We start from the raw sequence: 14938 nt of genomic DNA on the forward strand, positions 1-14938 counted from the left end.
AGTGCTAGGTTAACGGTTGGACTCGATGATCTTAAAGGTCTTTTCCAACCTAAATGATTCTATGTTCTAAAAGTGTCTCAGAAAAAAAGGAAAATGATTATAGAAATGAGAAGATTAAACCTAGAGATGTAATAAGCAAAACAGCACTAGAAAACAGCTTATTCATATGAGGGTGATAAAGTGACGTGCTAAGACACCTGCAACCATATAAAAGTGTCTCAGAAAAAAAGGAAAATGATTATAGAAATGAGAAGATTAAACCTAGAGATGTAATAAGCAAAACAGCACTAGAAAACAGCTTATTCATATGAGGGTGATAAAGTGACGTGCTAAGACACCTGCAACCATAAAGGTGTGTGGCTCTTCTGTGCTTATTTTACTTCAGTTTGTGGGTTTTTAGCAGCCCTGAAATGGTGTATAAAAATGACATGCTCTCATTTACGTAAACAGCATATCTCATTTACCTGTTCCTTACATTTACCTGTACATTGGATAATACTTGGGTTTATTTTTTAAAAGACATATTTATATTTACATTTTTATGCTTGTCAGTGATGAAACATTAATATGCTGGGCTTGAACATGTTCCTTCTTGTTCATGACTCACAGACATCAGCACAGGTCTGTTACATCGATCTAAACTCACCAAAATAAACTGAAGTGAGAATAAAGATGTATTTTGAACACAACAGTCAGATGCTGATCTCAGTTATAAAGTGCAAATCGTGAAGAACAGCAGTAAAAATCTCGCAGGCAAGATGAGACGCAAGCTAAATATGCCAGCAGAGTGTAAATGAAGTCCCCATTTGGCCTGCAAAGCATATATATCTATTTTCCTGGTGCTAATGCACAGGAATGAAGGCACTCAGCGTGTCTTCTGGATCCTGAGTTCGTTCTACAGCTTAATACACTAGGAGAAAAAAAACCCTATATTGTACTTATAAAGTGCACTCATTTGATATGGAAATCCTAGAGGTGATAAAATTCCACAATGCCATTTTTACAGTCACTTTTTACAGTAAAATCATTCTTTCAAATGTTCACACTTGACAGCGCACAGTACATTTTCAAATTGGTGCCTATGAAGAGTGTGTTCAAGTCCTATTACATATTAACAGGATTGATCTAGGTGATATTTTGAACATTTCCATTACAGTGGCTAGTTTGAATGTTGAGATGAAACAAGGAAAAATGTCAAAGACACTTAGTGCATTGCTACTATAGGGGTAGGATGAAACTGAAAGGAACGCCTCAATTGTTGCTCTCAGAACTTTCTTCTCTGAAGTTAGAAGCAATCTTTTATTTGCTCTCCTTCATAATTTATTAATTCTGAGTGTAGCTACTGAGACACAAGTGGGCAATAAAACAAATATAAATATTAGAGGTTAGAGTGAAATCTAGGCTGGTAATTGTGGGGCATATTACTGTGAGAAATCTGGGAAAGGATCTCAGAAAATGCTAGCCTCCCTCCTCAAGGGTATTTAGGATCTTAATGTTAGTTAGAGGCCTACCTCACAATTATATCACCATGGGAAGGCTTAGTGGAGAAAAAAATGCAAGATGGTAGGTTCCTGTTCAGACCTGTGAGCTCTGTTCTGTTCTTGGGGAACATCTCACATGCATGTGATGAGAGTGGGCACCAGGTGTTCAGAAAGACTGGGCAGCCCTGTCCGTGCTTGCCGTCCTGTTCTAATAAACCTAACTACTTTGTCAACACTAACATCGAGACTTTTGTGTTCACACCATTGAGACCACTCATTTGCTTGGTTTTGTTCAAACTTGAGAATTGTTTACTTGTTTGTTTTGAAAGAGGCAAAAGTCACATTATCTAAACTGGAAAGGAATTGAGAAAAAGTAGGACAAAATGCCTTGTAACTGAAAAGTACTATGGAATCCTGCTGATGGTTGTCCGGCCATCATCTCACTTTGTTTCTTGTTTCAGTGGAGTACACCACTGACTGAAAGAACCCCACACCATGTTCATGCAGCCTTTATTGCATGCTGGCTATGTGGGAAATTTCTAAAGAGCAGAAACAATATGTGTGGGAGTCTCACCAGGGCCATTTCAACCCTGGAGTATACAAGAGTATACAACAGTATACATAAGCAAACAAATAACATCTATGTGATGTACAGTATGATGGAATAAGGAAAAAAGCTGATTAATTTTTGCATGTTTTACATGCATGCATTGCAGAAAGGATCTGTTTTTCTTTATGAGTATCATAAAGAATAGCTTCTCTACCCATGCTGTTTTGAGATAGCTGAGGAAGTGGACAGGAGACAGTCACTTTTCTTCCCCAAAGCAAGCAGAACCATTTATCTGCAGGGCTGAGGTGCACATAGTCCTGCTTGTTTCTGAAGAGCACACACCAGCACTAGCTTTTCAGTGCACTGACTCCTATATGCAGCAATCCTCTGTGTGGTTTTGCATGTGCTTTTCCCTGGCAGCCACACTCGACATGTGACAGGGCAGAATCAACCCCCAGATTTGGAAGATACTGCGCAACCATGGGGAGAGACAAATAGCAACTGTGAAAGAAATGTTGTTACGTGATACTGTTTTTTTTTCTTTCTGGAAAGAAGTTGTTTGTTCCATGTATTGATAGTTTAGTTTAGTTTTTTAAAATTCTTTGCAGGTACATTTCATTGTCTACTACTCACAATACTCCTTATCCCCCCCCCGCAACTGTCTCCTGACAAACTAATTAAAATACTGTAGACATTTCTTTGAGCTTAGTAACCTGAAAATTGCAGCTCTGAGTAAGTGTTTTCAGCTGAAATTGAGGTTAACCTTTGGCAGCACCTTCTCACTCTGGTTAAAAGGCTTTGAAATACAGTTTTACCGACAATAGAATCCACAGAGGAAAACTCTTTAGATGAGGAAAACCAAAAAGTGACAGCTTACTGTTTCATAGGTCCTGATTGGGTTCAAGTAGCTTTCATTTGGGCTTTTGCCAAGGCCAGAAAGTTTATTCCGTAACTCCCCGGCTTCCTTCGACTGGCTGCTATGATACCGCTCGATGTTGATCAAGTGGGCAACAATATGGATGGCTGCATGAGGGAAAGAGTGGTGTGAAATTAGACACACTTGTACGTGTCCACAGTATCTGTTCCACAGAAGGAACTTCATTAAGCACACTATGAGCTATTTGAAAAGCTTGGGCATAAATTGAGAGCTTTGCATGGGTTAAGCTGACAATAAAAGGAAAATTTTATCAAATATATGTCTAATATGAAGCAACTGCTTCACACTGGAGAGGAGAGGAACAGCTTCAGGGTCACCTCCCATGTTTACAGTCAAGTGCCCTGCAGTCTTCACTGTCATCAAAGGAGGACCTCTTGAGAGATGATATAAAGGTGTTTGCCTCTGATTTTAAATTGTTCAAAATGAGGTAAACTGATTAAAATTCTTATTTTTTTAATTAATATACTAGGATGTGCCATGGTCTAATATTGTTATGCAGGACACTAACTTGTCCGTTTTGGGCATAGACCAGTTTGCAGCTTGCACCAGGGATATTTAAAAGATGCACCCAAAATCTGTCCCCCTATTAACAAGTAGCTGTAGCATTACTTTATGCAGGTGGAGCATGGGGAAGCCACAGGAACTATGATTTCAAGGGAGAAGTCTGAACCACAGTGTTAGATCTGATTTGCCCTGAGCATAATATATCACCTCTACTTCTGTTCTGCTCCCAAAAGGACAGGAGGGGACCAGGTCCATATACCAGGACCAAAAGGTATATGAAATGGTCAGTTTAGAAAAAGGTCTTAGGGTGAAGTAAGAACTCCCCTGTAATTCTTTTCCTGAGTGGAAAGATGGTAATTTCAAAAGAGGGAAAAAGGAAGTACTTTGTTTTATTATTGGCTAACATAGATAAAGGCGTAATCATGCTAGGTGCAGAGTTTCAGTTTTCAATATGACAGATTCTCAAATCCATTACAGGAAAGTTGTAATTAATGCAAAATATTAAACACCAAAGGATGAAAAAATGACAATGAAAAACAATTATATGTTTACAGTAGAGCTATTAGGATATGCTATTTCTAGTTTTTACCATTAGCTTGCTGTTATCATTTCTCCTTCAGTGTGTATCCGTTCCTGTCCCTGACCATTTACAAAACCTTCCTAAAAGGCAGTAGTTGTAGTAAACCAAATATGATCTGCTTCCCTGAACAATATTCTCTCAAAAGAAGATTCTTTTTTTGTTTTTCTTTTTTTCTTCTTTTTTTCCTTTTTTCTTTTTTTGGTTTTCTTTTTTTTCTCTTCTCTCTTGTTTATTCTCTCTTCTTCCTTCTTTCTTCTTTCTTCTTTTTTTTCTTTTTTTAATTGTAACTACTTGCACGAAAGTAATGTCTTACTGTGCTAGTCACTGTGTAATCACAGATGAAAACATGGGATTAAATGCATAAGGACTTTGGTATTGCTAAGTCTTTTAGGTGCCTATCCACATAGTGAGCTCTCTCACTATGCATGCCGGAGTCCAGCTCCTCTGCAGCGCCTGGGGAGAGCTGCAGCATGGGAATATGAGTTAAGGTAGGATACCGGCCATGAAAGTGCTTAAAGCAGCCAGTGCAAAAAAGGAGAAGATTGCATTCTTACCCCCAACAGTAGGTTAGCCCATGTGCCTAGGCTGGAGAGAGATTATTTTCATGCTGTTCTTCTGAGGTGATCCTTCTAGAGCAGTAGATGTGCTGTGGTTGGTTGACTGTCAGGTTGCACTTCATTTAAAACATAATGTTAGCTTAGGGACTCCCTCCCGCCACTCCCTAACACCTGCTTCACCTCATTGCCCCATGCTTAGATACTCACTGGGAGATGAAAGACCTGTTTTAAAATCCTTGTTACTTTAAATTTAAAGTAGGGCTTTAAACCAAATCACATGACCTAGTTACTGGACTGACTGGTTATTCTCTTTTGAGCTGTCTCCTGATGAAACCCTTAACAAAAATAATCAAATGTTTATTGACACTTGCATCCCAAGTGAATATCCTGAGCACCCAAACTGCAAAATCAAGCTCCCATTTTTTCTGAATCTTTGGCCCAATGAATAATAAATTATTTATACAAGCTGGAATAGCTTCAGCAGAATGGAGACTGAATCCAAATGGGTATGAACTGCACAGAGATAAAATGAGCCTGGAAATTAGAAGACAGATTCAAGCCATCAAAGGAATGAGACTCTAAAATAACCTTTCAATAAATGGGATAATGGGATCAAGCAATCTAAGCAGCTTTCAGCTGAAGGTTGGTCATTTTATGAAATAGCGTATATGACGTGACTGTGAGCTTTAGAGGGTATTGGACTCAGTGACCCGGCATGTCCTGCGTACATTGTTATGGATTAGGTGCTGCATGTGAAACAACCTGGCCAGCATCAGGCGGGAGACGCTCCCCGGAGCTTGCACGTGAGAGAGCGCACCCAGCACCTCAGCAGCGCCGGGACGCTGGAAGGAAGGTTACACTAGACCACGAGCAGCGAGTGAGATGTGTGGATTCAGACTGTCAAAACCCAAAAACCCAAGAGGCTCTGAGCTGCAGGGTTTAGGTGGCAGCTGTGTGGGGGCTGTGGCAATCTGTTCCCCAGCATACAACTGATGTATAAGCAGTATATAAACACACTGTTTATATATTTAAGTGTAACAGCACTTTTAAGTGCTGAGTGGGAAGGGGGGAACTGTTCCTACAAGGGGCTCCTTTCAGAACAGATGTTTTGGCCTGGTAAGGACATTATCAGATCCAGCTGGAAGGGAACCAAGTCATTGCTTGATGAGGACCTGATTTCTCTGACATCTGAAAGAGCTCACTCAGAGGACAGGAGTGCGGGGTAACGGACTGCTGTCTGCGGTAGGTTGTGGAGTTACATGCTGCATGTAGTCCGGTACTGGACTAAGGGAAAGAGGAGAGAAAACTTTCAAAGGATGGAAAGCCCTGACAATGAATCTCTGAACGGACTTCTACTGAGCAGTTATATCTTGGCATCTGCTAGTCATTACTGGTGCGACCAGTTAATGGTACTTGGGCCTCTTGTCCTCTATACTGCAGGACGCTCTTTATAACTCTGATATGATGTAGTAGTCACCATAGCCTTGGGACCACGTGAGTTTCACACAGTTGTGAGCCATAGTGTTGTTTTACCAAGGGTTCCCTGCAGCTTATAAGCTGCAGGTTTTGGACTATCCTTGCTCACTTAAAATATCAACGTTGACTAGAGGTGGAGGTTTGAATCTGTGTTCATAGCATAACATGCTTTCTCTCTTTTACCTTCAAAACACATAGATTTTTTAAAAAGTGATACTGCAGATTGTGAAGTCTTCATGTGAAATGATGACATTTCTGTTGTTTAGAAGGCTACAAAATCTTGCACTTAAAGTGCAGGATTGTATATGATTTGTACAAATTCTAGTCATGTCAGCAGCGACAGGAAACCTAGTGCTATCTTGTATATGCCGAGTGTTGAGAGTGAAATGAGGTGGTAGTTTCTTCCAGACAGACAGAGGTCCACATTTCCTAACAGAGTATTTCTAGTCTTGAACAGAAAAAACCTGGGTTGAATAGATACAGCTTCCCAAGAAGGTCTCGAGCCTAAGGTTTAGTGAAGAGTAGTCATGTTGCAACTTTTTCCTGGAAGAAGAGATCTGCTTTCTGCAACTTAACCTAGTAAGATTTTTCTGCAGGCTATTAAAGGACACCATTTTGTCCATCTGCATAGTGTTCTGCTTTATTGTAAGTGTTACTGTCAATGGAAACATCATCATACCTTTTTTGGGATTTACCACATCTTCCCTTCTGGGTGACATTCCCTCCAGCTTTCATCTAACAGATAAAGGATATTACAAGCATAGAAGACTTCTAGAATGAACAGGAGAGGGTTTTTTTTCCTGCAAGCTATTCTGTGGTAGCTGTTAATGTACAGAGTATAATGATACACTGGAAAATATTAACATTCAAACTAATGATGTACTGAATATGGTGGTTTACCTGAGTCTCCCATGATCTTAAATATTGCCTAGAGTGTTATTAGATTAATACTTCTGATGGTTTTTGTGTGCTGCTAAGAAAAAATGATGCAATCTAAAAATGAATTATAGCTGGATGGTAAGAGTAATGCAAAGATCTAATTCCATTTTCACTGTGGTTCATTTAATGTACAATAGTTGTAGCAGACTAAAAAGTCTGGCACTGGATACATTGCCATTAGCTAAAATATTTTACATCCCTAAAGTGCATTTTCTGAAGGTCTTTGCATCTGCAGCATATAGAATTTACTAAGCAATTCCAACATTCATATGCAGATTTGTGAAATCTGATCTTACAACAGTTGGGTTTTTTTCCCTGCACCACTTATCTAAGTTAACCACGAGGGCAAAGTTTAAGGTACTACATCTCAGGATTTTCAGCTAAATTTTTTCTTCATTTTGCATGACCAAATATAAAGTACGGAATAAATCATGCAATCTTTTAAACAAAGTTCTTTTTTATAACTGTGCATGAAAACTGAAGGATTTTGACTGTTGTTTTTAACAACATCTGGAACCTCTGAAGCACTTAACATACATTAATTTGTATTTGACCCCAAGATGTTCTATCTAGTCCACCTCTGAGATCAAATAAAAGGTTTTATTGGAAGGAGGGAGGGAGGAAAAGGGTTGCTATTGGAGCATGGTGTTTACTGTACATATTCTTAAATACAAAGAGTAGTAATTAAATTATCCTGAAAGTCTGGTCAGTTTAGCTAGTCTTTTTCAGCCAATTGTGCCTTCAGTGAAGCATGCACAACTCTCATTGAACTAAACAGAAATTGCATGTGTTTATCTGAGGACAAGATTTCACTCTCTCTTTTTCTGCATGCCTGTACAGGATAATAATCAAATTGGAGCTTGCTGCTAGCAGTTAAATGTTTTAGTTAACCAACCCGTCATGATAAAATCAAAGGGTCAAATCCTGGCCTTTCTGCTTGCAGTGAAGAGAATGGCTTTGCAAGCAGCTAAATCAGGCACCGGGAATTCTGCCCCCGACCAAGCCTGGGTTCTTTTGCCACCCACTGCCTTGTGCCATTTCTAGTTACACAGAACCCTTAATTCAGCTTCATGCTGTCTTTGTGGACTAAAAAAGTGCAGGTTATGTAAAAATTACAACAATAGTGACCACACACATACTTGCATTGGATTTTTTTTTTTTTTTAGAATGGTTATAAACATCAAAGAAGAACATGACTTGGACCATTTTTTATCCTAGCTGGAAGCTTATAATCTTTAATTTAATGTAGTTTCCTTCCTAGTATGTGCACTAAGTATGGATTTAAACAATCTAACTGAAAAAAATGCAGTTTAATGGAAATTTGACTTTCTGTAATTTCTGGAAGTACAACACTGACTTATCAGCTAAACCTCTTTTGAAGATAAGCATCTGCTTCCCTGAAAACTTCATCGCTTACACAAAAATGTGACTCAGATCACCAAAGCCCTTCACATAGCCACCACTACCAAAACGTGGCTGAAAATGGAAAAGTTTTCTAGTATTTTTAGCTATAGATTTTTCAGCTCTTGTCAGAAGCCAAACACACCTGGCATCACTATACTTCGGTCTGCATTTTGCATGTTTTTAAAGAAAATCGCACTGCTGGAATTTTTAAGGAGCAGGAACCACCATTTCAAACAGCCTAACTACAAAGAACCTCGCTGTCCTTCTCCTACTTTCCCTTAATTGCTTAGGCTTTATTCATATCATAATTCAAAGACTGTTGGAGCAATATATCTATATAACCTTTCTGCAAACATCAAAACAACACAAGAAGCAGGTTGTTCTTCAAAATATTCACCGTATGTCAAAGTAAAAAAAAAATATCCCCCCAACACTCCCCACTTCCGAAAATGTATTAATGTACCTTCTTAAGAGGGTAAAAACAATACAGTAAGAGGGAGGAGTTGTACAAAACGTTATGTACTCTCTCTTGTAGATATCTTTAGGTTTCAGACAACTGCCTCAACAGAAAAGTCTCTTTTGCATTAGAAAGCATAGAATGACTTGCACTGATCAAACTGAGAGTGCATGAAGCTATGATTGTATTCTAGCAGAGTTACGGGTCTATAAGGAAGATTTATTAGTGGGTGAATAACTCCCAGACAGCTCTTATCACACACAGGCATGCAGAACACAGGAAGCCAAACTAAGCAGAATTCCCTTTACTGAATTTTCAATGATGCCCTTGATTATAGATAGCATTGTTTACTCTCTCTCTTTCCTCCAACTTCCCTCTTCCACTAGTTTCTAATTATATCCCTTTATGACCTGACCAATTAAAGCCTGCTCTTGAATTTGTATTAGAGCTGATGAAAAATTAAAGGTACAGATGTACTTTTTCCAAGGCCACATGCACCTCAGCTGAGCTGTCTGCCTGTTAGAAGCCAGACAATACTAATGCTGCACTGACTATTTTTAGCACGCTATTAAATAAATATGCTGGAATAACACCACCTGGCAAGCTGAGATGAATACGTGTTACTTTAATAATAAAGGAGTCTACAATTCTATATTGTGAGGCTAAGCTTACTGATCTGATCTGCAAATTGGTTTAACTTCTTGCTGCCACATTTAGGCTATTGATCATACAGGGGAGAACATTCATTTAACTAAGAATTACTAAATTGCAATAGACTAATAGGAGTTGACTATGCTTTTGTGTAACAAAAGGCAATATAGGTAGTACTTGGATAAATAATGTGTCAGTTGAGAGGAAAATGGCATCTATTTACACATCATTTTAATGCTGTTAGATTTTGTACAAAGGGACTCAATATACTTGTGGGTACCTCTTTACTCTGAAACGTTGCTTTTCTGTCACAATATGTGCTGTAGATCGTATTTTTTTAATGAATTTGAAATTTAATTTCAGGCAACTGAGTTTCTGACCATTCTTTACCCAAGTCTGACTATGCAGTGATGTAGTGTTTTCCCAAATATGATAGTTGTTTCTCACTTGTCTGTTAGGGAAGCATGAGTTCACAAGTTGTCATGTTTTGTTCATTAGACTTCCCTGTATTTTCTTTTCTTCCTCAAATACCTCATCAGCTATTTGTCCATTTTATATTCTGGGAAAAAACCCAACACAAATAACAACCCAACAATAAACCCTCATTTTCTCCCTAGAGAGTGACAGAATTAAATAATGGTGGTTTCTGTCATTTCACATCAGCTCCTGTGTCTTTATCCTTGGAATTACTGAAGCCATAAAGTAATCACTTTTCTGATAGACTTGCACGTCCCAAACTGTCCACCTTAATGAACTAGCAAACATTTTTATATGAATGTAAAAACCAAAAACATAAAAGGTTAAACTGTACAGTTTTACTTTCTTTTTGGAGCATGACAAATTATACACCAAGTAGAAGTTGGTTAATTTACATTCCTGGGTTGATTTGTTAATTAAAGAAGCAATGTTGCGTTCTGTAGGAATCTGCTTTGTGCTGAAACTGAACTTCTGATAAATGAATGGACATGACAGATAAGTAAATCATCATAGCACACTATAAGATGCACATTCTCATCCCCCAGCCTTTCCCTCTGAATTCTTTAGCACTACATACAAAGGACAAATTTTAGCTATTGATTCCTGATGGCACTCTCGTCTCACTGCATGGGGACATTAACAGCCTATACACAGAAAAGCAGCTCCCTCATTTAAACTGAAAAAAACTTTGGGACCAGGATCCACCCTGACAGCCTGGGGGTAGAATAGTTACCCTGCAATGTCTTATGCTTGCAAATAACCCTGATTAATTCCCATGTCTCCTTCACGTTTTCTAAGAGAACTATCTGCCCCAGATACCTCTCCATCTCTATGTGCTTATGTCCTTCCTCATTCTTCCTTCTCTGCACATCCCTCTTCCCCATGCTATCTCCTGTTCCCCTCATGTCCTCTGAATTCCTACAAGCTTTAGTCTTCTCCAGGTCCTTTAACCACCTGGGGAACAGGAAGGTGCCATGTCTTCTTCCCAGCCAGATGAACAAACATCTATAGCTCAGTAAGTCAGTAGGACCAGCAGAACAGATAACTTTTGATCTCAAGATGCAGTTTTTCCCTCAAGGGGGCCATTAGTTCCCTGTAACCATCACCTATTTAAAAAACCAATATTTAGGAATTTAATGTTTTTGAGACAGCTGCTTGTCTCAAATGCAGATTAAATTTATTACCTGGTTGAAAAATTATTGAAGAAAATGTAGCAGTGGACAGATGAACGGTGTAACTCGTAAGCACCATTTCCTTAGGAAATCAGACTGTAATGCTATGTCATCTCCCCAAACATCTACTCTCAGGGATTTAATGGAAGTTATTTACACTAAATGTTAAGAGCACACAGGTTGGTCACATTAACTAAATGGCAACTAGCAGTTACTATCAAGGTTGAAAATTTATTGACTTAACAGTCAAACCTTTCTCAAGCAAAAAAAGTTACAAATGGTTAATCAGATGGGACGCCTACACCTATTTAAAGCTGTAGTCACCAAATGATTGCACTAAAATAGCAAGTCTCAGAGCTGATGGGGATTACAGCATTAGGCAGAAAATCAAAACAGTTCAAAGGCAAATAAATAAATAAATAAGCTTACTTGCATTTACAGCTATTCCATAGGCAACCATCTTGTGAAATGCGATGGTTTTGTCAAGCTGTCTTCTCACTGCTCCTCCACAGCACTTCATGAAAAAGCAGAACTTGTTTTATATCATTCCTATCACTATTTACAAATCACATTTTGGAGAGGAGAAGAGAAGAGTTCAGTACATTTAAAAATGGAATGTTGAAGGAATTCAGTGGAAGTTTTGGGTTAGCCTTAACTTTGGGGCTCAGGTGACTGTTTTCGGCTTAGTGACACTCCAGGATTTCTTAAGCTATTCAGCCTATGTAGGGGGTCAAAAACGGGTTTGATAAAACTGCTACATTTAGCTGTGATTTGTGAGTGGTTTATCCGGGCTGATGATTAACTCATTTGCTGGTAAAGGGACAGCAGGCTGGGCCACCACTGCTTTGCAAGCTCGGGTTTAGCTGCATGAACACAGCTGAACTGTGGCTTTGCAACTTCATTGCAAAGCCAGCTTGCAATGAAAACATTTTAGCTGCTTTCATGAAATGCACACCCCAGGAGGGTGAGGCTGTCTAGACCTCAGGTGGCTGCATGCTTATGCATTACAGCCATCTTCCCATTATTGGAAGTGCTCGAAGGTGGTGTGCTCATGGCCAGCTGGGTGCCTCCGTGCAAAGCCAGCCTGGGGCCGGGGCGGGCTGTGGTGAGCCAAAACTAACACACTCTGCTGGAACCTAGACAGCCCTCATGGACCTAATTCAGTCTCTGGATGGTGTTGTGGGTGTCTGGATTGCTTGCTTGACCTGGCACAGTGCCATGCCAAAGATCCTGGCATTTATCCACATTGTTTCCCAGCTAACAAGTCTTCCAAAAATCTGGAGCACCGCGGGGTGCAATGCCAAGAACCAGGACCTCCTCGGAGAGTCACTGGATCCAGCCCTCTGCTGACCGTGCTGGAGCCAGTCAAGTTGCTCTGTACCATGCTCCTCAAGAGCAGAATATTGTCCAGAAGAGCAAAATATTGATTATATGTGAGAAGAGTTCCAGTTCTCTGAGTTCTTACTCAGCATCTAAGTGGGCATGCATATATTTTATGTTAATTCACAAACTGAGTCAGAAGTCCAACAAGACTTTTTTTTCTTAAATGCTCAGCTCCTGGACTCAAACAATTATAAAACTGTAGATTCTCACCTAAAGACTGCTTGAAATGTAACTCTATCTCTGAAGAATAAAAGAGGCAGAACTGAAATAAGAACCAGCTTACAATAAAATAAATTAATATTACAATTTCTAAATTCCTGTTGTTCTTGGAGTCATGAAGTGATCAGTGATTTTTTACCCAAATGTGGTATTGGAATTGCTCTGACTATAATAATTCACTGCAAGTTGAAGCTATAGCTAGTAGAGCTAAAGCCTTAAGTACTTCCTATGCGTGATGCCGAGGTTAATGTAAATGCCTCTGAGCAGATGACCACTCCATTACAAAAACACATGCTTACAAGAAAGGAAGACCTGAATGGTGGCCGCTCAGACAGAAGGGTTTAAACATGTTCCTTATTATCCTTATGACACTTTTATCTATCTGTACATTTTCTCTCTCCAATTTTCACTTTGCAGCTACACAGGATACACATGATAGATACGTATTTTCTCCATTTGGCCAAGTTGCATTATTACGTCCCTTTTTTATAGCTCCTCACTTTTCACTTCATGACACCATGCTATGCAGCGGCTGCCAAAATCAGTGTTGAATTTAGAGCACTGTGTTAAACAAGCCATTTGTTTCTCTTCAGTCATGAATGCTGACAATTTAAATGGTAATAACTAGGCAATAGTGTACAGACTTCTCTATCAAAAATTTAAATTCCTTGGAAAATATTTGATATGGATAATACTGCTGAACTACGGAAATAAAAAAGGGAGGATAATATGGCTATTTGAGAAATGGTACTTACAATGCTTGCTCCTCTTAAGAATGAAATAAGGTTTCTACTGACTGGTAACAGGATTAGCATGCAGTTAAAATTAAGGCACGTTGCAGAAGCTCTTGCCCAAGCCAGGGTTGACTGTACATATAACAGTATAAAGAAATTAAATTACAAGCTTGGTATAGGAAGTGCAAAAGAAAGAAAATACTATATTAACATAATACTCTTATATGGGAAAATTACTGCTGAAGCATCAAAAATATTACTATGAAGGATGTAAATAAAATCAGACTATGCATACATTCTTCTTGTGGAGCCCTTTAACAATCAAACTTGTACTTACTCCCAGCATAATCCGTGTATAAATGTAAGCATCTTTGTCTTCATACCAGTGGAAGGTATCAATAAACAAATAGAAATTCAGTCCCAGCCACACCAGCTACAAAGCAGACAGGCTACAGATTAGTGACACTTACAGTATTTTTTAATGCATATAAAACTGGTTATGGTTATAGTTTTAGAAAGTATCTGAGAGATACTTCAAAATCAGTGTGCAATGCAGTTCTTGATCACAGCTGATAGAAATCACAAATGCCTGCTGGAATGAGGCTATCTTTTAGCAAATGCAGGATTATAGTCCTATCCCCACATCCCCAGTAGAGGATATAGATGACATTTACTGTGTGATGGTAAACTTGATCTTAAACACAGGGCTTATCCTGATTTCTAAAAAGGCAATAAAAGCTAAAATTAAAGAATTCCAGAAATGGAGTGAGTTAGGAGCTGAGGAAATTCCTTTCTCTGCCCCCCATACTCAATTCACCAAAGCCTCTGAAAATAATTCAGAATATAATTTCAATTACAATTGCAACGCCCTGTTCCCTTTATCTGAGGACTAAAGTACACAGACTTAAAAATAATTAAAAATAAAACAGTAAGACAGTAAATTGTTTTTAAGACTAGTTATAAAAAGGCTGCTGAATAATTTATAGCAAGTTTTACATTAAGCTTGGGAGTATTACTGTAAGCAAACCATAAAATGTCTTTTAAACAAGCTTAAAATATTTATATATATCCAATTAGATTTTTGTAATGCTAAAAATACTCACTAATAACAGCACTGAGAGTTTTTCATTCAAAATCCAGCATCCCATCCTGAGTGCCTCTCCCTATGCTAGCAGCAGCTGACTCTTGCCTTCCAGTGTAACCTGAGTTCTCCGTCCATTCCTCAGGCTTTTCTACTAACTCCTTTTGTCTTTAGATTTTAATAAGCACCTAGTGGGAGCAGGAGCTCTGTCTAGGAATTTTCTAATTAAGAACTGCCTGACAGGAACAGATCACCCAAGTGACATGTCTCATGACCTGTGTAAATAAAATGCTGGTCATTGTCCAGTCCTTTCTCTCTCCAGAGTTATTTCTCAGC

The 14938-nt window shown here is 38.8% G+C and overlaps 1 protein-coding gene across 1 annotated transcript in view; it reads right to left on the minus strand.

Moving 5' to 3' along the window:
- NOX3 (NADPH oxidase 3) overlaps positions 1 to 14669 on the minus strand; it is a 46869-nt gene extending 32200 nt beyond the window's left edge. The window contains exons 1-5 of the mRNA XM_009281432.1: positions 14625 to 14669; positions 13859 to 13954; positions 13543 to 13653; positions 11615 to 11699; positions 2909 to 3054 (exon numbers count right to left, since the gene is read on the minus strand). Of these exons, the coding sequence (XP_009279707.1) occupies positions 2909 to 3054; positions 11615 to 11699; positions 13543 to 13653; positions 13859 to 13954; positions 14625 to 14669 (483 nt within the window). The remainder of the gene's footprint in view (positions 1 to 2908; positions 3055 to 11614; positions 11700 to 13542; positions 13654 to 13858; positions 13955 to 14624) is intronic.
- Positions 14670 to 14938: the final 269 nt, after the last annotated feature.

The sequence above is a fragment of the Aptenodytes forsteri genome, unplaced genomic scaffold (assembly GCF_000699145.1).
Source record: "Aptenodytes forsteri isolate BGI_AS27 unplaced genomic scaffold, ASM69914v1 Scaffold82, whole genome shotgun sequence".
Taxonomy (NCBI): Eukaryota; Metazoa; Chordata; class Aves; order Sphenisciformes; family Spheniscidae; genus Aptenodytes; species Aptenodytes forsteri.